Genomic DNA, 26,520 nt, shown 5'->3' with positions numbered 1-26,520 from the left:
ATAAGTTTTTTTTTTATTTTTTTTTTTACTATAATCATGCAAGATTACAATTACTTAGACACACAAGTCTAAGATTTACTTGCCTTACCTCAAGGAATTCTACAATAAGAGTTTACAAATAAATTTGATCATGTTTACACTTCGATACTCAGAGAGTGGTAAACTAACTTAAAGCTCAATAGACTTCTGACACTTAAGAAATTCTAAGATTGAAAGTTTGCATGAATTTTTGTAAGTGCTTGTGAGTAAGAAATTTAACAGAGTTTTCTCATACATAAATTTCATGAAGTATGTTCTTCAAACACTCAAGATCCTTGAATTGGAGAAGAGAATACAATCGTTGTTTGAAGAAGTGCCAACACATTAGTTCTTCCTTGAGAAGCTTTGATCACTTTTGAAAGCTTTACATCTAATGGATGATTCCGTTGAATAGTATTAGATGTTTCATTTGCTTCTTTGGAAATGATTCGTTGCATTTCAAAGACTTTGTTTGTTTTTGCATGTGATCTGAAGAAGACAAACAATACTTTAGAACTTGAAAGAGACGACTCTTCAGAAGAAGATAAAATAGACTAGAGTCTCTCAGAGTTGACTATGACATGTTCATGGAAGAGTAGAAAGAAGACATAAAAAATTCTAGACCATTATTAGTTATTATGGCTTTAACAAGGTGTTATGTTGTGTTTCAATTAGCTGAACAAAATTCATCACAAGTTGACTAACTTCAATCTTAGATCTCATAAGAGTAATCCAAGTATATATACTGAAGTCATCAATAACAGTAAGAAAATATGAAATACTGTGAACATATTTAATAGCAAGAGGGCCTCATATATCAAAGTGAATTAGATCAAAATGTTTCATGGCTTTATTAAAACTCCTTTGATAAAGTAATTTTTATTTTATTTTTTTTATGTCAAAAAAAAAAACACAAGTCTAAGACTTAAGAATCTTTTAATTTTTTTTTTTTTTTGGGGGGGGGGGGGGGGGGGGGGGGGAGTGATGACCACAGGAAAATATCATGGGTGGACTGGAAAACTGTCTGTAGGAGTAAGGAGGTTGGAGGTTTGGGGGTAAGGAGTATTAGGGAGTTTAACTTAGCTCTTTTAGGGAAGTGGTGTTGGCGGATGTTGGAGGGAAGGGAGTCTTTATGGTTTAAGGTGTTGTCGGCGCGTTATGGGTTGGATGGGGGGCGGTTAAGGGGTGGTGGCCGTGAGTCATCGTTATGGTGGCGTGATATTTATGCGTTGTGTACCGAGGAGTGGTTTAGCGATAATGTTAGTCGCTCGGTTGGGGATGGAAAACATACCCACTTTTGGACGGATGTGTGGCTTGGTGGTGTGTCTTTTAGTGTCAGGTTCAGCAGGTTATATGATCTGACAATGTTTAAGAGGGAGTCAGTGTTTGTTATGAGTCAGTTAGGGTGGGGGGAGGACGGTGGTGCGTGGGTTTGGAGGCGGAGGTTGTTTGCGTGGGAGGAGGAGTTGGTGAGGGAAATTAAATTACTACTTCTTAATATTACTTTGCAGGTTAATAAGGATGACCGATGGCTTTGGAGGTTGGAAAATTCAAATTCATTTTTTGTTCGAAGCGCCTACAATTATAAAACAGCTCAAATTCCTATAGATACTGTGGTGCCAGTTTCATCTCTTTGGCACAAAGATGTTCCGTTAAAAGTGGTGTTGTTTGCTTGGCGGCTGTTCCGTGATAGGCTGCCCATAAAGGACAATCTATTTCGACGCGGTGTTATCGATCAAAACTCGTTGGAGTGCGTGGCTGCTTGTGACTCGTCAGATTCATCCGTTCATTTATTGTTACATTGTAATGTTTTTAGGTCTGTATGGCATCTAATTTATAAGTGGCTGGGTATTTCTGTGGTTGCTCCTCAGCACTTGTCGGAGCATTTTATTCAATTTAGTTATATTGGTGGTTAATCAAAGGTCCGTCAATCCATCTTACAGGTTATATGGTTTGCTACTGTCTGGGAAATATGGAAAGAAAGAAACAACAGGTTGTTCACAGACAAAATTTATACAGTAATTCAGGTGGTTGACAAGATTAAGTCCCTCACTTTTATGTGGTTGAAGGTGAAGTTTAATACTCTTCCTTTCAATTTTCATGGATGGTGGCTTAGTCCGTTCACCATGCTTGACATAGGCTAATAGCTTTTTGTCTCTTCTGTTTTATGGTGAACAGTAAATATTGTAATTATTGTTTGAATTTGTTGTTTCTTCCTAAGTACACCTTGTACTAGGAATGACACTTTTTGGTTGGTAATATAATTCATTTTACCTTCTTCAAAAAAAAAAAAAATAATCAAATAAAATCTTTTATTTACACTTGATATAAAATCAGAGTTGTAAACAAATACACAACAGTGTAGATTCTAAGACTTAAGAATTTCTAAAATATAAAGTTAGTAAGAAATTCTAAGTTCAAATGCAGTTAATTTTTGACAGAGTAATGACACTTTCAAAATATATAGAGTCTTGTCGATTTCTTCAAGTCTATAGCTCCTTATATAGTGAAGGATATGAGAGATGTCAGAGAGGTGTCATCGCATAATTTAGAGTCTTTTGAGAAGCATGATTTTAGAAGTTGGAGTGTTGCTTGATTTGATTAATGCATTTGAATAGACATTTGAAATTGGTTTGCTTCAAAAGGAATTATTCGTTTCATTCCAATTGTCCTTGAAGTTCTTTATCCGTTTTTGCACGTGATTAGAAGAAGACAAAGTGTATTATTTGAGTCTGATAGTGACATCTTCAGAAGATTACAAATCTAACGTGTCATTCAGAGTTTGATGTCCTTCAAAAGCTACTTCTTCAGAGTCCAGTTCTTCGGAGTCTGATCCTTCAGAAGCTTCAGAACCTGGTGTCCTTCAAATTCTGGTCTAAAACTTCAGTTTCTTTTCACATTCCAGCTGTTCTTGTATATGCTCTTCCAGAACCAAAACTTTATTTAATAAATTGAATTTTAGTCTATGATCCTTTACACTTGAACAAACATTAGCATATTCAATTGGTTTTTTAATACGTTGTTATCATCAAAACTTAAGAGACATTATTCAAAACCCGTTTTGTTTCGACATGAACCACAAATATGATCACTAGCTCCTAAATCGATGATCCAAGAACCAAGAGTTGCATTATTAACACAAGAAGAAAAAAATAGAAATATTACCTTTGCCATCAACTTATAGACGATCAACTAATTGGGATGAGCTCAACTGATTAAAAGCATGAGTAGTAGATTGTTTACAATTGCTAGAAGCCTGAAGAAGAGACACATGAGTATTATATTGCTCACGTGTAAAGGATGGAGGCGCAAAATTTTCCGCATTAACATTATGAGCTGCATAATTTCAACTTTTCTTCTGCATATGAGGTGGAACTCCATGCTTGCGTTAACAAGTATCAACAATATAACCTGTTTTGTCACAAAATGTACAAACTCTTTGTTGAGATTTAAAACCATTCTTATTAGTTCTAAAACTTGATCTCCTATTTTCAGCAACATTAACAAGGACTTTAGAGTCGTTATTAACTGAAAGAACAATTTAAAGTTCATGCGGAACAACCATTGAGAAAACTTTATTTAAGCTATGTAAAGGATCTAATAACATCATTTGTGACCTAACAACAATGAATTCTTCATTAAGACCAGTCAAAAAATGAATCACATAGAGTAAATTATGATTAGATCTAGTAGTACGCATAGCTTCACAAGAGCAACGAACACGACATGCACATGTATGTGTTGGCATATATATCTCTAATTCTTCCAACAAAATCTTAAGATCAGAAAGAAAAAAAATTCAGTTATCGTTCAATGCTCTTGCTCGAGAGCATAAATTTCTTCTTGTAATTCTGATGCACGAACCAAATCACCTTGAGATAAGCGTTCTTTCAAATCATTCCAAACATCGATCCCATTTTCCATAAATACATTGAATTCATGATCCATGAATGCACAAACATATTGCAACACGTCCAAGCACGAATTGATGGATCAAACGGATCAGTAGGAACCTGAATAGAACCATCAACGAAATCATATTTTATTTTTCCACCCAAAGCCCTACGCATAGACCGAACAACTATGGTAATTGGAACTGTCAAGCATAATAGTGATTGAACCTGATGTAGGACCATCGTTTGGATGAGTAATTAGGATTGATCGTTGGGGCGCCTTGATTTTCGGAGGCTAATGTTTGAATTATTTCTCAATCATCAAACATTACAATGAAAATGGCTTATATATTTGGCAATATATATATATATATATATATATATATATATATATATATATATATATATATATATATATATATATATATATGAGTCAGGATCCGTTGACACCAGGTGTCAACGAATTCGTTGACACCAAATCTTAATCGTTGATTTCTTTTGATCTGAAGGTTTATATTTGAACACTTAAAAGTATCATGTACCATATTTATTGTGATTTCATTTCTTAATTTGTTCCGCTGGATTCTCTCTCTTCTCATGATTAGTAGATACATTGTTTTTATGAATTCTATGTCCTCAATTTGCAGTTGACTTGCCATGTTTTGTGCCAAATTAATTTTTCAATTGCTTTTGTTCAATTTTTTTCCTTTAAATTTTCAAATAGTAGAAATACAAGAAGGCCATTTTAAAAGCATATGATTGTAACGAAAAAAAATAAGCATAAGATTAAGAACAAGATGTAGAAACGAGGCTTAAAGGAAAAAGGTTGACATAAGATTAAGAAGAAAAAAACGAGGCTTATAGAAAACGAGTTGCTATCTGCAGATATAAAAGGTTGGCTCTTGAGATTGGAACAAAATGAACATCGAGTTTTCTGAGAAATTAACCCTTTTTTTTAAGACAAAACTTTACTTTTGCATGCTGCACACAGAGAACAAAGCTTTTAATGGAATGTAAATTGCAATTATAGGCCTTCGGATCAAATTAGGAAATGAAAATCGTAAAAAGATACGCTACACGATACTCTTAAGTGGTTCACATAATATTCTTAATGAACAAATATAAGCCTTCGGATCAAAAGAAATCAACGGTTAAAATTTGGTGTCAACGAATCTGTTGACACCTGGTGTCAACGGATCCTGTCTCATATATATATAGGGTGGGGATATTTTGACTCCAAGTGTAAGTTTGTTTACTTACTCCAAATCTTGGCCTTTAACTCTATAACCAATTAATAGCTTAGATTGATTAAGAATAAGTGATACAATAGACTTTAATTTTCTTCTCTATTGAAGTTAACACTCATCATCTCAAAATGGCAAAAAAATTAATGATTTTTAATTGTTTGATTTTTTTATTCTTCTTCCTCTCTCTTTTTTTTTATACGCATAAGGAAAAAAATGGTATTGGTTTGTGAGCAAAACTTGAAAACCCATCGCAACAAAACTTAAGGTTTTGTTTGCGAGTTTGGAGGGGAAGGGAGGGGAAGGCTTGGGAAAAAAGGAAGGAGCAAGTGGAAGAAATAGAGGAAAATGGGAGGGAAGGACTTTGGGAGGTTAACTTTTCTTCATAATATTAAACCCTCCTCATTTGGGGGAACTAAAAAATTGTATTGGAGGAGGGTTTTGGAGGGTTTATATGAATTCTTCAAATTTAATCTATGTTGTTATATCATTTTTAAAATTAAAAATATAGTAATCATATGCATTAATTTATCATTCTCTATAAAATTACTCTTCTAAAAAAATTGAAAGATTTCTCCATTTTTCCTCATATTTTCCACCCTTTAAAGTCTTCCCTTCCCCTCCCTTCCAAACTCGCAAACAAAGCCTAAATTTATTGATTAAAATGATGATACTTTCAATTGTGTTCTCTGATTATGAATTATGTTCCTTACCAAAAGTTGATCTGAGTGAATCTTTCCTTCAAAAGGAAGAGAGAGTACTTTCTAGAATGTGAGGATTCCATGTTCAACCGTGCAACTGATGAATTGTTTTCGAATGGTTGATTCAATAACTTTCATTTGCTGAGTCTAAATAGTAAAATATGAACCACTTGAATAATTGGTGACATAGATGAATTGAATTATAATATATTCTTATTTTTTTTTTGAAGAAATTATATTCTTATTGTTCCGGGAAAAATAGGTGAATAGTTTTATTGCATGCAAATATTATTTTCCTCCTTTGATACGGAATAAAAAAATAATTAAAAGTCATTAATTGTTTTGCCATTTTGAGATGATGAGTGTTAACTCTAATAAAAAAGAAAATTAAAGTCTATTGTATCACTTATTCTTAATCAATCTAAGCCATTAATTTGTAATAGGTGAATAGTTTTATTGCATGCAAATATTATTTTCTTCCTTTGATACGGAATAAAAAAATAATTAAAAGTCATTAATTGTTTTGCCATTTTGAGATGATGAGTGTTAACTCTAATAAAGAAGAAAATTAAAGTCTATTGTATCACTTATTCTTAATCAATCTAAGCCATTAATTTGTAATAGAGTTAAAGGCCAAGATTTGGAGTAAGTAAACAAACTTACTCTTGGAGTCAAAATATCTCCCCTCATATATATATGGGTTATGATAGAAGACACCTTTTATGAAGGTGTCTTTTAGCAAAGTTATAACTAAAAAGTGAAAATCACACCTTAAGGTGTGACTTGTTAAAAGACACCACCAAAGGGTGGCTTGTAACAAAACCCTATATATATATATATATATATATATATATATATATATATATATATGAGTTAGGATCCGTTGACACCAGGTGTTAACGGATTTGTTGACACCAAATCTCAACCATTCATTTAAGTTTGATCAAAGGCTCATAATTCTCATTAAAAGGATTCCATAAATTTCCAATTTTCTTGGTGTAGAGAATCACGCTCTTTATTTTCATTTTAGGTAAACAATCTGCTCTTTATCAATTTAGTGCTTGAAAGACCAGCAATGTAATCAACCTTCAAGAATGTTTCTTCTCACCGATCTCAAATTATACAACCACCAATTATTCACACCAGTAAAGTAATTGGATTTAAATTATATGAGATTCGTAACTTCAACTAATTTTTTTCATGTGAAAACTCAATTGTCCGATCCCATTTAACTTAGGTTTCTTTAACCAAATTTTTACACCTAATAACGATTCTAAGGCGGAAAAAAGGATATCAAGAAAAGGTACTATGATCGTCTCTCCCCTTGAATTAATTAATTTAATTTTTTTATTGATGGTGATTGGAATTAAGTTATGAAAAAAGGGGGATTAAAACTGTGCAGGTTTTTGTGAATGATAATTCATACTTGTCCATCATTGTAATTGATTTGTAGTAAATTTGCTTGATTCTAAACATTAAGATAAAAAGGGGAAAACTAATCTTATAAAATTGAAAGGGGGAAGCCGGATAGAGAAAATTGATAATAACAAAGTGAAGTTTGAAATTATGAGAAACATAATCAAAAGTTATTCCCTTTTTCTGGACAAATCGGAAATAAGAGAGCAATCTAATTTTATGATGGAATTTTTTCTGCAAAAATAAAAGCACCATAGCCGTGAGTGTGAGTTCAGGAAAAGGAAGAAGAAGAGGTGTGATTTCTTTTATCCACTAAGGAGTCTTGACGTGAACAACTAAAGTGAATAAATCTATGCCGTTAAGATGAAAAAAAGGACGGATAGGATTTGGTGTCAACGAATCCGTTGACACCTGGTGTCAACGGATCCTGACTCTATATATATATATATATATTGTTACAACGTAAATAAGCCTTTATTTTAGGCTCTAAATATGCATACAATTTACTCGCTAAATTACACTTTTCTATTAACTTAATTTCATGTAACTGTCTTTTATTTATTTTTTTTCATTTCAATTTTGTCTTTTGCTTCCTTTACATATGAATTTTTAAGCTTTAAAGTTATGGTTTTATTGTCCTTTGGCCTTTTAATCTTCAAATTTATGGTCTTCATCTGTGTTTGCATAAGAACATTAGATTTGAATTTACATATGAATTTTTAAGCTTTAAATTTATGGTTTTATTTTCCTATGGCCTTTTAATATTCAAATTTATGGTCTTCATCTATGTTTGCATAAGAACATTAGATTTGAACCTTGAAAATCCATATGAAAATGTATTAAAAGGACAAAATTGAAATGAAAAATAGATAAAGGGTCAAACTATTACCTGGAATTAAGTTAAGAGCCTAAAAATTTAATTTCGCCTAATAATAGCTTAATAGGAAGCTCTAATGTTTTCTCTCTTTTTTTTTGGTACAAGCTCTAATGTTATCTCTAATGTTATCTATTGTGAATTAATAAGAAGGTGCTGTCAAGTAAGGTGCTATTGGTGTGATAAGAATGACTTAAACCATGGAAATAAGACTAATTGCTCCAAGATAGTGTGAGATTTAACCATTGTGTTTTTAATTGTAATTAACGGTGAAACAAACTCTGTTAAGAGAGAAGGGAGGTTTTTATCTATTTGATGAAAACTTAGGGGAGGTGTTTGTGTTATTTAAAGATACTTCAGGAAAGTCATTGTAATTTCCTCTTAATTACGTTAATTTCAGCATGTATATCCCATCGCTATCAAATTTATGGTTTGTTCACATGATCATGTACCTAAGTCGGAATGCTTTATATCTATCTATCTCCTTCTATTGGCAAAAATATAATGACAAAATGTCTTTATAACTATCCCAAACAATTTATTGATTTTAGCCCCGTTTTAGTAATAATAACACCATATGATACACACAACTTGCACTGTACTCGTAAGAGATTACCTTCTTTTTTTGGTTTGTTAGGTCATATAGTTTTAACTTGTTTTCTTGCCAAATTTTTATTGACCTCATTGCTAACAATTCCGTAGGTATTTATGCATGAAATGTATTTTCGCACAATCTTGTTATTATAGGATTTTGCTTTTGTAAACTCACCAATTGATTTGAAAGAGTGAATCAAGTAATCCCATTGGTTGATATTGCAACATGTTTGTGTAATATCAAGTTGATTTGCTTTTCAACGATTGACATTATTTATCTCAGTCTCTCTTCCTATCTCATTGTATTCTGATATATTTTGTTAGTTTTGGGTGTTGCGTGTAAATCTCTACATTTTTGTTCTTACCAAAACACGTCTTAGTGATCTAAGGAGAGTGAGGGTTTATAAACTAATTAGTCAATATTAAGCTATATGTAGCCTAAAATCCAGAAATTCATAATCCCAAAAGTAGATTGGAATCCCTTTCATATTGTTCACCCTAAACCCTAATATAGATATGGAACGGTATTGGACTAACATACGCCCACATATAAACATCTTATTGTCTCTTTGATGGAACGATATATGTAACTCAATTTTACTTGCAATAATACCATCTTCTTTTACTTTTTCTCTTGTGTTTTTTGCAAGGATAGTTCACCATTACGCGTTTCTTGAACTGGAAACTAGAACTTGAACTTTAAATCTATCAACCAAGAACCTCTTAAGTCTTAGATTTTGTTCACCAATAATTATTCAATATATTAAACACTAAAATAAAAACAAAAAGCAATGCAAGATTTCCTAGATTACTAATTAATATTACAAGAACCTCCATAAATATGAATTGATCAAACAAGAAATCAAATCAAATTAATAGATAATAATATGAAAAAGGGAAAAGAAACCATGGAAGCACCGCCTCTTTCCTAGCTATATATCAGAAAAATATCTCACACCAATATCAAGAGATATGAAATGGTGAAAAACAAAGCAACAATTGGTGTGAGAGACTAGAAACTGAAGATGCATCCTGGGTAGTAGGAGTAGTGGTGGTAATAGTGGAGGGTGTGGCGGTAGTCGCAGCGGGTGCCATCAGAAGGTGAACCTTTCCCTTATGATGGTGTCGCAGAAGGGGCAGTAGAAGCAGCTCCAGAAAAAGCTTTAACCTTAACAGAAAGTTTCATCCACGCAATGTCCAGGAACAACACATGTGAAGTAACATGTTCCTTCTTTTTTGAGGGGAATGGTTGTGGCACCACTGCTTTCTGTATTGATTGAATTTCTAGTTATGCATGATTTATAGTCACTTTTTTTAACTTCATCTACTGTGTGCCCAACTCCATAGTTGAACACCGTCATAGTAAAGTTATATACATTAGTATTGTAAATTATGGTTGATATTGCGGAGAATTGCGGCTAGTGTGCCTCAACTGCAGATGTATTATTATCTTTGATATTCTATTTTGTTTTTTTTTCTTTCTAATTTTATTGGATTCACTAAAAGTGAAAAGTGTATTGTTTTCTTCAAAAAGAGGGAAAAGATAAATTTTAGTTTCATAGAGTCTAACGACGAAACTCACACATACTAAACATTTAGAATTGAGGAATCGAAGATTCAAATCCACATCCAAACATATCAAATTATTATAATTTTTATGAACTAAATTGATAGTAAATTTTACAACAATTTTAAAGATAATTTAAATTCCATATCTTAAGATTTTACAATATCAAACTATTTAAATCCAATTATTTGCAATTATCATAGATCGCGACCGAGTTGCAATGTAAAGCTAAACAAACAATGAAATTGATAAAACTTTCAAATGATAATTTTTCACTTTACAATTGTATCATTCCAACCTTTCCAAATGAAATACAAGTATTCAATTGTGTTTAATATAAAAAAGTTTCATAGTTGATACTTAATACTTACTGAGATTGTCACCAACTACAAAGGTTTTGTCACTGGCGATTGTCACCAACAGCAAAGGTTTTGTCACAGCCCATCACTATAATCAGAACCAATTGCTCCGGTCGCCAGAGTTGGCTTTGAAGCTGATGTTGGTTAATGAATTTGCTTTATATAATTGCAAGCAAGAAGAGTACGCCAACATTTTGCTTTTTTAGTGTGGCAATTATTAAATACAATACATATATTTATTTTTACAAGAGATGTGTTTATTTTAGGGGATGAGAGATGTGTTTTTAAAGGCACATGTTAAAAAAATATCACATAAAGTATCTTCCTAAATTTATCGAATCACCCATCATTCACACTTTCTTTTTTATTGGTCTGAATACGGTCCTAATAATTTGTGGATTAAATGAGGTGGTTGAGATGTCTAAAACTGAACCCAGCAAATCTCTTAAAGGCAAAGCTGAACAACTAAATTAACCAAGGGTAAAGTATCAGGTAAATTTTATATATTAGCGTATATTAGCAAATTTTAAACTTTTTTTAATTTTTACATTTGTTTAGTGGAATACACTGAAAAATTAACAATGAGTTTGCTTTATACAATTGCAAGAAAGAAGATGACGCCAAATTTAGTTTAGTTTTTTTTAACAAACATTTTGTTACTATAATACTTGATTCATCCTATCTATTTGAAAAATTTAAGTTTTTTTTCTTAACAAATATTTGTTACACATACTAATGAATATTTTTTTAAGGATATAACAATGGATCCGAAAGAGTAAAAATTCTAAGAATAAAATTGTAACATTGTTAAAAAATTTAAGTTGAAACCATAATTAAAACCTAAATTTTGATCAAAGAAGTTGTAGAGAAGTTGAATAACATGGTTAGTTATACTTAATGTGAAGTTGAATTTTTTTGTTTTACTTTATAATTATTAAAAAAATTGTTTGTTACGGGAGAGTTAAAGTGTGAAAAAAAAAGGAGTTAGTTGGAGAGAAAGTATATCAATTGTTTGTTAAGAAAAAAAAGATGTGAAAATCACATTTACCTGAAAGAGAAAGTGTGTTAAAAAAAATGAATTTATTGGTGGATAAATGAGAGTATTACACTCCAAAAAATCCACTTCCTTACTTTCATGTTACTATTTTAAAACAAGCGGTAAAAAAATGAAAAGATTGTTTGAGTGATTTTTCATATTATACCCTCATTTTAATCCACCAATAAATTCCGATTTCTTTTAACACACATTATCTCTTTGCAATAAAGTTGATTCTCTATCTTTCTACGATACCAAAAAATTGTTATACTCTCTCTCCAACAAATTGTTCTTTTTTTTTTTGTACACACTCTATCTCTACGGTTGTGTTCGCTCGTTCCTTTCTTTACATTTATGTTTAAAGTTGTATCTGCAATACTTTATAATTTTGTCTAAAATATGGAATATTACAAAATTCATTCGATTATTTAGAAAAATAAGTTATTTTGATACATAAATGTAATAGTGGTTAGAATTTACAATCATTTTATATTTTCAACGTATCTAATATTCATTATCACACGACATGTATGAATCCAACACTCATATTAAATACATAAAAAATTCAGAGAGAATGGATTCAAGAGTCATGCATGTAGTTGATAGATGGGTGTTCTTCGTGATTGTTATGAATATAGTTGGTTGTTAGTGTTCTTTAGTGATTGATATGCATGACTTCAAGAGTAATATGTACATGTTAATGAGAGAAAATTAATTCTATATGAATTATCTAATAATCAAAATTTAATTTAATTTAAAGTTATATTCTCTCAAAAAAATTAATTTAAAGTGATATGATATATTATTTGTGTTTTCACCATTTCTTTAATTAAAATTTGTAACACTTAAATTTCTAAAATAAAAATACAGTTATCAATTTTAGATTAATATTTTATTATTAATCAATATTATCTTAGTTTGATTTCTAATTAAAACAATACTTGATATGTTTTACTTACTTCCAATTAAATTATCAGTTATGTGAGTCTCTTTTCAAATTTTAATGCATTAGCAACATCTTTTTAACTAAAAGAAAATAGCAGTTGTTTACACCTAAAAATAATTGTCTTGTTAGCAAAATTCGGCAAGTAGGCGATTATAGTAGTCATGTGAGAAAGCCCCAAAGCCGAGTGAAGGATAGACGAAGCCTGAACAACCGAATAAGGAAACTAATTCTTTCTCAAGACCTCTGACCCATAACATGGATCATTGGAGGGTCAAAACTCAGTCAAAGACGTAGTGAGATTGGATAATAACACATTACCTACGATTTGCTGCTCTGAACGCCAATAACCATGCCAAGGAATGAGGGACTGGACACATTAACTAGTGGAGCTTTGCATAAAGAGATTGCGTTAAAGGATCATGCTGAGGATAGGAGGTCCAAGTCGAAAGAGAGGTGTTACGATCCCACGGAAAAGGAAGTTATCACAGACACCCGCCAAAATTATCCAAAAAGGGGTTACACTCACTATAGGCCACATCATTTAGCTTGTAGGAACTACTTACACTTAAATATTATGTTCATACATTGTAATTGACACATTCAAATAATCAAACTATTCCCCTTGCACTTCCAAGCGATTTTCACTATAATCAGTAAAGGTTACAAATGCTCAAACACATAAGAAAGAGACTTCAAATGTTCAAGCACACAAGAAACAGACATCTAATGCTCAATCACAATTGAAAGAGACTTCTTACAATCTAACATAATCAAATAAAAGATTGTTTGGTTTTACACTTGATATATAATCAGAGGTGTGAACAAATACAAAACAGAGTAGACTTTATGGCTTAAGAATTTCTAAGATATAAAGTTTGTAAGAAATTCTAAATTCAAACGCGCTTTGATTTTGACAGAGTAATGACACTTTCAAAATATGCAGAGTCTTGTTGATTTCTTCAAGTTTATAACTCATTATATAGTGAAGGATATGAGAGACGTTGGAGAGGTGCCAACACATTATTTAGAGTCTTTGAGAAGCTTGATCATAGACGTTGGAATGTTACTTGATTTTCATAAATCTGTTGAAAAGACATTTGAAATTCCTTTGCTTCAAAAGGAATTATCCGTTTCATTCCAATTGTCCTTGAAGTTCTTTATCCGTGTTTGCACGTCATCAGAAGAAGACAAAGTGTACTATCTGAGTCTAATAGTTACATCTTCAGACGATGACAAATCTAACGTGTCCGTTAGAGTATGATGTCCTTCAGAAGCTACTTCTTCAAAGTCAAGTTCTTCAGAGTCTGATCCTTCAAAACCTGGTGTCCTTCAGATTCTGGTCCAGAACTTCAGTTTCTCTTCACATTCTAACTATTCTTGTATATGTTCTTCCAGAACCAAAATTTGATTTAATACATTGAATTTTAGTCTAAGATCTTGCACACTTGAACATACATTAGCATATCCAATTGTTCTTTTAATGCCTTGTTATTATCAAAACCTAAGAGGCATTATTCAAAACCCATTTTGTTTTAACATGAACCTCAAATATGATCACTAGCTCCTAAATCGATGATCCAAGAACCAAGAGTTGCATTATTAACACAAGAAGAAAAAATAGAAATATTACCTTTGTCATCAACCGATGGATGATTAGTTGATTGGGATGAGCTCACCTGAATAGAAGCATGTGTAATAGATTGTTTACTAATGCTAGAAGCCAAGTAGATACACAAGAGTACTATACTGTGTAAGGGTTGAAGGCGCAAATTTTTTACGCATTAACATCAGGGCCGTTCCTTGCCAAGCGCAAGTAGCTCTACAGAGCCGAGCCTCCAATTTATGGGGGCCTCAATTATTGTAGGGGTACAAGTATAATTGTTGGGATGTAGTATAATGTTTTCTTTTGTTACGTAGGTCTAAATCAAACACTTATTATTTGACAAAAATAAATAGTAAATGGACAAGTTATGCCAAATCCACACATCTATCAACAAACAAAAAATTCAACAAAAATTAAAATCAAAATAATCCTCATTGTTTATTTGTAATTGTTTAAATTATTATTAATTATTTTTATTAGGGGACATTTTTAATATTAGAGCCGAGCCTCAAATTTTATTGGAACGACCCTGATTAACATTATGAGCTGCATAGTTTCAACTTTTCTTCTGCAAATGAGGTGGAACTCCATGCTCTCGATAACAAGTATCAACAATAAGACCTGTTTTGTCACAAAATGTACAAACTCTATGTTGAGATTTAAAACCATTCTTATTAGTTCTAAAACTTGATCTCCTATTTTCAGCAACATTAACAAGGACTTTAGAGTCATTATTAGTTGAAACAGGAAGAACAATTTGAAGTTCATGCTAAATAGCCATTGAAAAAACTTTATTCAAGCTAGGTAAAGGATCTAATAACAGAATTTGTTTCTTAACAACACTGAATTCTTCATTAAGACCAGTCAAAAAATGAATCACATAGAGTAAATTATGATTAGATCTAGCAGTACGCATAGCTTCACAAGATCAACGAACACGACATATGCACATGTATGTATTGGCATATACTTCTCTAATTCTTCCCACAAAAGCTTAAGATCAGAAAAAATAGTTATTGTTAAATGTTCTTGCTTGAGAGCATAACTTTATTCTTGTAATTCTGATACATGAACCAAATCACCTTAAGAGAAGCGTTCTTTCAAATCATTCCAAACATCGATCGCATTTTCCATAAATACAGTGTGTTTGGTTTGGTGGTGGCGAGAATTGATTTTGATAGAATTGAGTTTGAGAGAATTGATTTTGGTTAAAAATGAGTTGAACGTGAATTGATTATGTTTGGATACACTTTAATAGAAGTGATTCTCATGGAGATGTTGTTTGGATAGTTTGAATTAAACTTGATTTTGAATGTATAATGACTAAATTATCCTTTTAATTAAAACTAAATATCTCATTCTTACTTAAAATATTTATTTGAACTTATCTAAAACCATAAGTGAAATTTTATTGGTTCAAAAATTTATTTAAAAACAATTTCAGATTATAAGTTTTTTTTTAAAGAAAATTTATGAGTTTTTTTTATGAAAAACATTGATCAATTGAGCTATTATTTTTAATACTCCCTCATGTCTTCCTTCTTCTCTTTTTGAGAAGCTTTCATTACACTTCTATGGTTCTACCCATTTTCATCTTTTTATCCACCTATCAGTGCTCTAAATTTTCCTTTTCCATCTTCTTCTAACCTTTCTTCTTCCCAGTTCACTATTTTTCTCTCATACCATTTCTCCATCACTCACCAATTAAGAACAGATCTGCAAATTTGTTAAAAAGAAAAGAAAAGAAATGATCCGCAAATCCGACATTTCATTGTCTTCTTCTAACCTTTTCTCTCTGTTTCATCAACAAATTCTACAAAATTAGGATAGATCTGCAAAAATAAAGAAGAAAGATATGTTTATTTGCAGGAAATTGGAGAAGAAAACATGGGTCTATTGGTTATACATGTCATTGAAATCAAAATCGAGTTTCACAAATGCAGAAGCTAAGAATACCAGCTTCTGTTGTACTGGCGCTTTGGTCTCAAAATAGAGTTTTTTTGGAAGCGCTTTTCATTCACCCAAACAAACTGAAATATCTGAAAACGTGGTTTGAAAAAGTAAACGCCATTTTGGCCCTTGAAAACGTGTTTCCAAACAGGTACACAATGAATTAACCAATCGATTCAGAGACAGAATTCATGATCCATGAATGCACAAACATATTGCAACGCGTCCAAGCACGATGGATCAAACAGATCAGTAGAAACCAGATAGAACCATTAACGAAATCATATTACATTTTTTCACCCAAAACCCTACGTATAGACCGAGCTCAATGAGAATCTCTAATTTTATTTATTGTGAACTAATAAGAAGGTGCTATCAAGTATGGTGCTATTGGTGCGATAAGAATGACTTAAACCTTGGAAATATGACTAAAGGAAGTTTTTATTTATTTGATGAAAACTTAGAGGAGGTGTTCGTGTTATTTAAAGAGACTTCGAAAGTCAATGTAATTTCATCTTAATTATATTAATTTCAGCATGTCATCATAGATCCCATCGCTATCAAATTTATGGTTTGTTCACATGATCATGTACCTAAGTCGGAATGCTTTATATCTATCTCCTTCTCAGGCCCTGCCTTGGGGGAGTGCAAGGTGCTCAACCGGGCCGGGCCTCTAAATACTATGGGCCTTAAAAAAAATTAAGTGTAATACCTACCCCCGCTTAAATAAAAAAAAAATATGTTACTTCTTTTTCTTTCTTCAGTATATGTTTGAGTTTTATTTTTAGACTATGGTTCTCCTTTCTGTACATAAATTTGATGTTATCAAACCACCCTCAATTTGTATAATCACTTAATTAGTCAATTTGGAAAGCTATTTCATTGAAAGAATCACAACAATCATTTTTTTTTCTTGCATAAACCATTTGTTTTCCCCTTTCCCACAACGGAGTAACAAATCCAACCGACACCGTTATGTAAATTTCACATCTCTTTCACTTAATTCTTTTTTATTTCGTTTCATGTTTAAAACTTCTTCTGATTTGATTTTTTTAATGAAGTTTAGTTACACACAAAATACATTTTTATTTTACTAGAGGCCTATTTTAAAAAGAGAGCCGAGCCTCCTATTTCATAGGAACGGCTCTTCTCCTTCTAATGGCAAAAATATAATGGCAAAATGTCTTTATAACTATCCCAAACAATTTATTGATTTTAGCCCCGTTTTAGTAATAATAACATCATATGATGCACACAACTTGCACTATACTCGTAAGAGATCGCCTTATTTTTTTGTTTTGTTAGGTCATATAGTTTTAACTTGTTTTCTTGCCAAATTGTTTTATTGACCTCATTGCTAACAATTCCATAGGTATTTATGCATGGAAATGTATTTTCGCACAATCTTGTCATTCTAGGATTTTGCTTTTGTAAACTCACCAATTGATTTGAAAGAGTGAATCAAGTAATCCCATTGGTTGATATTGCAACATGTTTGTGTAATATCAAGTTGATTTGCTTTTCAACGATTGAGATTATTTATCTTAGTCTCTCTTCCTATCTCATTGTATTCTGATATATTTTGTTAGTTTTGGGTGTTGGTGTGTAAATCTCTACATTTTTGTTCTTACCTAAACACGTCTTAGTGATCTAAGGAAGGTGAGGGTTTATAAACTAATTAGTCTTGATTAATTTTCAAACAATGTGAAACTCTTTGTGCACCGGAACTGTAGCCCGTCGAGGCTAAGGGGGCTAAAGCATTAGTGAAGCCTCGTTGGCTTAGGGCCCTTAGCCGTCGAACTAATGCTTTCTCGGTATTGTGTGCAAGTCATCTTAATTTTGTCCTTTGTAAAAACGTCTAACTTTGAGGAATGTGTATGATAAATTACTCTTAAACCTCAAGTAATGTGATTTTTTTTTTTAATGGAAGATTCTCTAAAATGAATTGTCTACTTTAAAAAAAAGCTAAAATCCATAGTTGTAATAAGTTGTCAATGGATCAGTTTTTAGGGGTCTACACTAGATTAGATGGTCCGATTTTTCCATATTTGAGACTATTTTTTTTACCGAAATTACATTTGACCCACACTTCGATTCCTAGTTTCTCAATCTCACAATTTATTTCATGAAACAAATTATTGAAGTTTGTATAACCCTCTTTACCTTCCTAACGACTTTTGCAGACTCTGGAAAATATTAACTAGTGCCAAGTGATTTCAATTAATTTCTAGTTAGGCCTAACATGAAGGTAATATTTTTTTGTATTATTCCTCATTTCACGTGCTCAAACCATATCAAACGAAGATGAAGATAAAAGCCTAATCCAGAGCAATGAAGCTCGTGAGCATAATGGTACAATTTCTTTACCTTTTCAATCAAGCACAAACTTAATTTTTGTAAGCATATTTTTATTTTGTTTTTTCAATTTTGGGTTTATAATTTTGTTATTCAATGATGATAGGAACTTTATATGGAAATAGTAACGTAAATTACAGTAGTTGCTGGATTTCCAAACTATTGTATTTGAATTTTCAAAGTCTATTTTTTTTTTCATCTATCAAAGTTATTATCGGGCTGTGTCACGGCCATGTCGCTCTCTTTACGTCATTTTGTGGCACTGCTCAAGGATAAAACAAGCCTAGTGACAATTGTGCGATTAACTATTGCATTGTAGCTAACCGTTCGAGAATTACATCCTTAAATATGGCTATTAAGGACACTCGAATTTAATAATGAAACCACTCTGATATCGTACTATGACCATTCTATTTAATTTGAATATTTTTGAAAGGAAATTCTTAATTTGAATTTGATAGCTAGACAATTTGAGTTTGAATATGAATTGATTTTGGCAAAACAAGTTATCAATATCCATCAAACTGGAACCAACCCAATCTGATGACGAATTTGTTACATTCTACAATTTAACATTTTAACATATGAATGGATCAGGTTAAGAGGTTTGTTCCAAATCACAAGTTCATCATCCGATCCGAACCATCTCGAGTTTGCCAGGGTTGAACATGGAATCAAATGATATTAAAGTAAAATACAAATTGAATTTGTAATTTACACACAAATTTCGATAAAATATCGTTGATAATATACATGCATTAGCAGAGTTAAAAAGAGGAAAGACAATGATCTTTAGGGTCCGTTTGGTTCGAGAGTTTTGGAGGGGAGGGGAGATTTTTTAATTTGAAGTGTTTGGTTCAATTGTTAGAAGGGGAGGGGAGGGGCGGGGAGGGGAGCAAATTTTATTGCACTGCCAAAATTATCCTTGTATTAATTTAAAATCTCAATATTATCCTTGTAACAACATTTATTATTATTAGGTTATATTATTTTGAAACAACTTTTACTATTATTAGGTTATATATTACATTATCTTGTAACAACTTTTATTCCGTATTATTAACATTTTTTTTCTTGTAACAACTTTTATTACTACTTGTAATTGTAACAACCCTATTACTAATCCATTATTTCATCGTCTACATCGTGTTGTTATCGATTACATCGTTATTGTTTCGTTACTTTATTATCCTTATTTAATTAAGTTTAAGGGTAAAACTGTAAAATAATTTTAAAATCCCTCCCCTCCCCTTGTGAACCAAACACACTTTTATTTAAAATATCTCCCCTCCTCTCCCCTCCATTAAAATTCGTCCCCTCCCCTCCCCTCCCCTCCCCTCCTAATTCTCGAACCAAACGGACCCTTAAAGTATTTTTTTAAGTTATAACAAACGACTTCATAAAGACCTGTTTGTTACGGATTAAAATAAAAATGATTTTAACATTCAATAATTTAAATATTATTTTTGTAGAGATTTTATAAAAAATCAAAATCTATTATGTGTTTGTTTATCGTAATAAAATATTTTTTTCAAAAATATTATAGTTTGTTTTTTTTTGAAGAAGAATAATTTAGTTTGTTTGGATACATTATAACAAAATTTCCTTAATCTTTTAACAATTATTTTCTCTCTCCTCTAATTAAGACGGAGAAAATATGCCACGGTGTCAAATAATTAATAAAGAGTAAATTTATGTTTTTACAAATCATCAGCTTCCATAATATATATATATGCATTGATCGAGTCAAAATCATTGGAGGTAAACATATATAGGAGGTCAAAACAGGAAAAAAAATTTGGTGCCAAAATCGTAAATTTTGCAAAGTTAAGGGGAAAAAGTGCTTTTAAGAAGAAAAGAAGAAGAAAAGAAAGTAGATGATTATTTTTAAGATTAACTAATTATTTTTTTTTTTTTGAATTGCGATATCTGTTTATTTATTTAGAATGGATTTTTTTTTTTTGTTACAGATATACTTAATGGATTAGTACGAAGTTGTTTATTTGTTACTATATTTTTAAAAAAATAATAAAACGAACTTGCCCTATAAAGTGGGCAGATATACTTAATGGAAGGTGCGAAATTGTTTATTTCTTATACTATTTGAAAATAATTTAACAAACTTGCCCTATGATTGTTGGTGAAACTTTCTATAAATACGTCCCCCTTAATTAAGAACGAATCCAGGGAAACCAAAAGATCGTTGATATTGAGAGTTCCAATCGCCGTTTTTCACAATTCTTCACTTTGTTTTAAGTTTCTCACCTTTCAGGTATATATATATTGAATTCTTAATATTAATTTCAGCATGTCATCGTTTATCCTATATATCGTTATCAAATTTATGGTTTGGTTGCTCATGCATGTGCCTAGGGCAGAATGCCTTATATCTATCTCCTTCTAATGGCAAAAATATAATGACCAAAAGTCATTATAAGTATCCCAAACTTTGTGTTATTTTTAGCCTCACTTTAGTAAATAATAATAATACCATATGACACACACAACTTGCGCTGTACTCGTAAGAGATTCCTTTCTTTTTTTCTTGTTAGGTCGAATTAACTTTCCTTGCCAAATTGTCTTGTACTACCATATTGCTAACAATTTATAGGTATTTTGAATTTTTTTTTTTACACAAATAAGTTCATAGGTTATTTACGCATGACTATGTATTTTTGTACAATTTTAATGGCTCATCTAATTATTTATTTATGCCATGCCATGTTGTCCTCAAAGAAGTCAAAGAACAATTTTTTTTTAAGCCTTCTCTAAAATGTTATCCCCTTTTTTATGGTAGACTAGTTAAATTCGATGTCTATTCTGCAATTATTGCAAGATTTTGCTTTTGTAAACTAGCAATTTGATATTACATGTTAATGTAATATCAAGTTGATTTTATAATCAATGATTGAGATTATTTATTTCAGTCTCACGTATGACCTCATTCTATTATGAGATATTGTCCGTTTCGGTGTTGTGTGGAAATCTTTACGGTTTTGTTCTTAGCAAACTACTTCACAGTGATTTAAGGAGAGTGGGTGTTTATCCATATACTAAACTTAGTCTTGATTTTTAAACAATGTGAAACTTTTTTGTGTACCAGAGCAGCAGGCTAAGGGGCTAAAGCGTTAGTGAAGCCTCGAGTATGGCTTTTTTATGGCCATAGCTGGCACTCCAATGCACTCCCGGTAATGTGTGCAAGTCATCACATTACCCTTAGCCTTAGCCTTGATCATAACTAATGTGATTTTTTTTGGTCGAGTATCTAAAATGAATTGTCTTACTTTAAAAGAGCCAAAATCCATTGTTGTAATAGGTTGTCACTTGACCAGTTTTTAGGGGTCCACATTAGGTTCTCAGTTCTCTTCTCACCTTTTATATAACTCCCTTTCCTAGTTTCTCATTTCTATTCTCACCTTTTATACAATTCAAATCTATTTTGCAGGCTAATTTGTGTCTGGACGTAGTTGAAAGCAAACAAGTGATTCCAATTATGTGCAAAGAATCCCTTAGCCCTAACATGAAGGTAACATTTTTTGTATTGTTCCTACTTATCATCTCAAGCGCGCTCGTGGAAAGTCATATCATCTCAAGCGCGCTCGTGGAAAGTCAAAGTGAACGCAAACATCTATCTGTTACTATAAGAAAGGGGGGACATGGAGGAGGGGGACATGGAAGCGGCCATGGAGGTGGATTTGGAGGAGGAGGAGGAGGAAAGGGAGGAGGTGGATTTGGAGGAGGTGGAGGAAAGGGTGGAGGTGGAAAGGGAGGAGGAGGAAGAAAAGGAGGAGGGGGATTTGGAGAAGGAGTGGTAGGTGGAGCGGCTGGTGGAATTATCGGTGGATATATAGGTGGCTCAATCGCAAATGGCGGTCACAATGGCGGGTATAATGGTGGGTACAATGGCCCGCAGAATTCTGCAACAACATTATCTGCATGGCCTCATTTTTGTGTCTCCACATTGATTTTGTGTATGAGCTTTTGGGTTTAAACACATTTGTTTCAATTCTAGTAGTTAAGTTTCATTTTTAGTTGCTATTATTTAGACCTACATTAATCCACTCTTAATCCACTCTTAGTCTTTATTGGTACTAAATATAAATTATGACCGCAATTAATATCATGTTCTCTTGTTGATTTGTTTTTGTCATTTGTAAATGTCATCCATAATATCATTTGGAAATGTAGTATGAATAAATGTATTAATCTTTGTTGAAAAAAAGAACTAGAACACTTGTAAAATAGTACTCTAACAGGGGCTAACTAGTTATAAAATGAACTTGTGACTTGTGAGGTTGAAATTCTAGAGAGAAGCTTTGGTTATTTACCGATAGTAAAGGAGCATAAGGAAGTTACTTTTGCTTTCTTTTGAAATGATAAACTTTTTTTTAAGAAACTTAGGATTCTCTTCGTTGAAAGTTCTATCAAGTTTTATGGAGAATTCAAATCCCTTCATCATCCTAGAAAACCCAAAATATGCATTGATTATCAATTTGTTAATTTTAAATTGATAGCAAAAAGAGTTTATGCAAATAATTAAGCTTTTATGTTAATTTATAAGTTGTTTTTTTTTCATAAACTACCTTAAAAAGCTTATAAATAATACATTAATGCTTATTTATTTGCATAATCTGTTTTGTATAAACTCTAAAATAAGCCAATCCAAATGAACTCTATATGTTTTATTTCAAGATTGTATAACTACTATATTAATTTTTTTTTTTCAAATTTGAAATAAGTATTGCATGGAGAGTATGATTGCTCGCGGGTCGTGTTGAATCAGTATGGGTCAACAAAATTGATGTATATGTTATATAATAAATGATGTATGGGTCAACAAAATTGATGTATGTGACCTCCGGTCACTATTATAAGCAAAAAACACTATTTTAAATTCATTTTTTTTTTGAACAAATCAATTTAAATTCATTTATTAAATGATGTATGTCTATAATAAAGACCATATACATATTGAATGAATCTAAAATGTGGGTGTATATCGTTTAGCCACAATGTGGTTAGATACAATGACATGACACAAGTCAACCTCCTTCACCACCTTGTCAGAACCAACACCTCAGAATGGAGTGCGATATAGATCAATGACCTCATCAAGATATATAAACAAACCACCTCGTTCCACCTCGTACACCGACATAACGCCTACGTGCTTTGCCGCCTCCAAGCTTAACTTATAACATAAGGATAGCTACCATGTTGCTCATATATGGGACCTCACCTGAACCGGATAACGCGCCCATCTACCTCGGGTTTCGTTACCCCCTATTTGGGCAGTTGGTAATTTCGATATCCGGATTAATCTCATAACAAAACTAGAGTAAAGCTAAGGAGAGAAGATTGCAATCAACAAAGAACCTATCATCAGATCAACTACTATTATTAGGGGGTCTCAACCCCAGGTATGACGACTACACATTATTTCATTTTTTATCACAACTATACTCATATACCAAATCTGTCTGCTATCAGCTAGCACCTCGCTTGACTTTAGCTTTAGAGTGCATTTTGTAGACCACCCCTTGCACTTTGGAGGGGAGTCATAGAAGAAAGGTACGACCACCCGCGGAGTATCCAGTCATCAGCAAAGAAGGACACCTCATGCATAGAAGATAATTCCCTGTTCATACATGATCACGAAGTGAAATAATAAAAGAAATAAATTGATGAGTTGTCAATTGATAAGAATGAGGCATAATTAAGTTTTTGTTAGTCGTTAACTTTTACAGTTACGGAATTAATATATAATTTTAGTGATTAATTTTACAAGATAAAAATTGCAATAATAAATGAATTGGATCTTTTAGTTAGGATTTAAAATGTTGGTTTACCATATTATGAAAGTCCAGTCTATCTGACTTCTTTTTTTTACGGTCAATTGTTAAATTATATTCATGTTGGTGAATTGTTTTGCACAATTAATTATGCCAACTAAATACTCCCTTCATCTTTTATTATACGTTGCTTAGGAAACAATATTTGTGTTTTTTTTAAGATGTTAAACAAAATATTTAAAAAAACCAACACACCTCCTCTAGCACAAGGTGTGCCAAAGGAAGTTAAAGTATTCAAAGATTACAAAAAGACGATCCACAAGCTACCACAAAGTAGTCAAGAAAAATAAAATTACTTTACAACCTGAAAACATAATAAAGGATTTAACCTCCAAACCGAATACTCAAAACTAAAAACAACATAATAAGATTTAAACCACCAAAATGTTTGGAGTTTAATCTTTTCCAACAAAGATAGCAACTGTTCTGACTTATTGTGAAAATGTCTCATATTGCGGTCCTTCCAAATAGTAAAAAGAGCTTAAATCAAAATAATATTAAAACCCCTCAATGACCTCCAGACTGAAGAAAATGCAAAAATAAGGAACCTTGAGAGTCATTGAGATGTCTAACCATCCCAATATTAAAAGTCAAAGTTGACCGTAAAAAGCACAAGCAAATAACAAATGATCTTGATCCTCAACCAATCCGCATGCGGCCGAACAAAAAAATTCATTATAATCCAAGATATTTCTCCTAAATAGATTCATCTTAATTGCTAATCTATTATGGAACAAACGCCAAATAAAAATATTCACTTTAACTGGAATTTGCTTAAGCCACACAATATGATTGCAGTGGTCATCAATTGCCACACCCAAACTTGTCAAGTGATTATAAGCACTTACCTGTGGGAAGAATGAAGCTTCCAAATCCACCTGTCAGACAGACCAACCTGCAAAACTACAAGTGAAAGCTGCTCCGCACACTCCCTCACCAACCCCTCCTCCCACACAAACAGTCCCCTTCTCCACTTCCACGTCTCACCATTAACTTCCCAACCCAAAGAGAACATTTCCATGACAATGACACATTTATTAACAACAACATCAAGCAACCTAGCATATCTAACATCTAAAGCAACACCATCGAACCAAGGATCCTTCTAGAACAATGAAGAAATCTCTTCCCTCACCTGTCTAGAAATGTTATCTAACATCCATTGATCATTTAACAAATCACCCCCTCCTAATATTTGTGTTTTATTATATATCACTTTACAATATCGATGCAACATTAATATTTTTCTATCATTCTTTTTAATATTGAGCGGAATTCAAAGGAAGGTATGTGAATAGATGGAAGTACAAAAATAAAACTGCCCAATGAAATCCTCTTTCGCTATGTAATCGCGAGAATTAATTTGATCTATATAACATTTTTGTTAAAAGAATTGAAAGAAGATAGAATAATCATTTATAATTGGTTGCTTTATTTTTCATGATGTTTTTGTAATGTTTTTTTTGCTGGATATATCACTCCTCTTCTTTTAATATCATTTTTCTATGTCATTAATGAGATAAATTTTATAAAACTAGTTATAATTTCTCTTTCCAATACAAAATTAACTACATTTCTTAATATATATATATATATATATATATATATATATATATCATAACAAGTTATGATAAAATACTAAGAGAGTATTATACGGTGTAAATATTTCACTTACATTTGTTTGCATAGAATAGCTGACCATTTTAACAATATTCAATTATGTTGGGATGAAATTCTAAAAAGGCTGGTACAAAAAGGGAGAAAGTAAGATAGACACTACTGCAACTAAATTATTAACTTTGTAAAAAAAAAAACTAGACTATTAACTAACAACAATGATGGGTTGACACTTTTAATGTGTACACCCTTTTGTATCACTCCGGAAAGTTTAAGTTAACTAAATATATGGTCTATATGACCACATTTTTTAGTTGCGTGACTACTATTTTTCCATAATTTATTTGGTTAATTAACTAGAAAAATAGTGGTCATGCGCATTTTAGTTGCGTGACCATATTTAGTTAACTGAAATTTTCTAAAGTGATACAAATGAAATGAGTGTACATATTAAGAGTGTCATCCAATTTTTATTCGTTAACTAAAGGATAAACA

At 31.8% G+C, this 26,520-nt stretch overlaps 1 protein-coding gene across 3 annotated transcripts; it reads left to right on the top strand.

Moving 5' to 3' along the window:
• Positions 1 to 20,872: 20,872 nt before the first annotated feature.
• Positions 20,873 to 22,693, top strand: LOC146925790 (uncharacterized). 3 transcript variants are annotated; one of them, XR_015033935.1, is made up of 2 exons: positions 20,873 to 21,167; positions 22,002 to 22,693. XR_015033935.1 is itself a non-coding variant. In XM_085758229.1 (2 exons), the coding sequence occupies exons 1-2, from the start codon at positions 21,051 to 21,053 to the stop codon at positions 22,545 to 22,547; spliced, it is 573 nt and encodes a 190-aa protein (XP_085614355.1). In that variant the 5' UTR covers positions 20,873 to 21,050; the 3' UTR covers positions 22,548 to 22,693. The 3 variants fall into 3 exon arrangements, 1 of the variants encoding a protein (XP_085614355.1); XM_085758229.1 differs by having other exon boundaries at positions 20,873 to 21,077; XR_015033936.1 differs by lacking the exon at positions 20,873 to 21,167 and adding an exon at positions 21,177 to 21,744.
• The last annotated feature ends 3,827 nt before the right edge of the window (positions 22,694 to 26,520 follow it).

The sequence above is a fragment of the Medicago sativa genome, chromosome 4, assembly GCF_051527215.1.
Source record: "Medicago sativa cultivar Bolivia chromosome 4, Bolivia_mono, whole genome shotgun sequence".
NCBI classification, from domain to species: Eukaryota; Viridiplantae; Streptophyta; class Magnoliopsida; order Fabales; family Fabaceae; genus Medicago; species Medicago sativa.
This window is presented reverse-complemented; position numbering and strand designations above follow the sequence as displayed.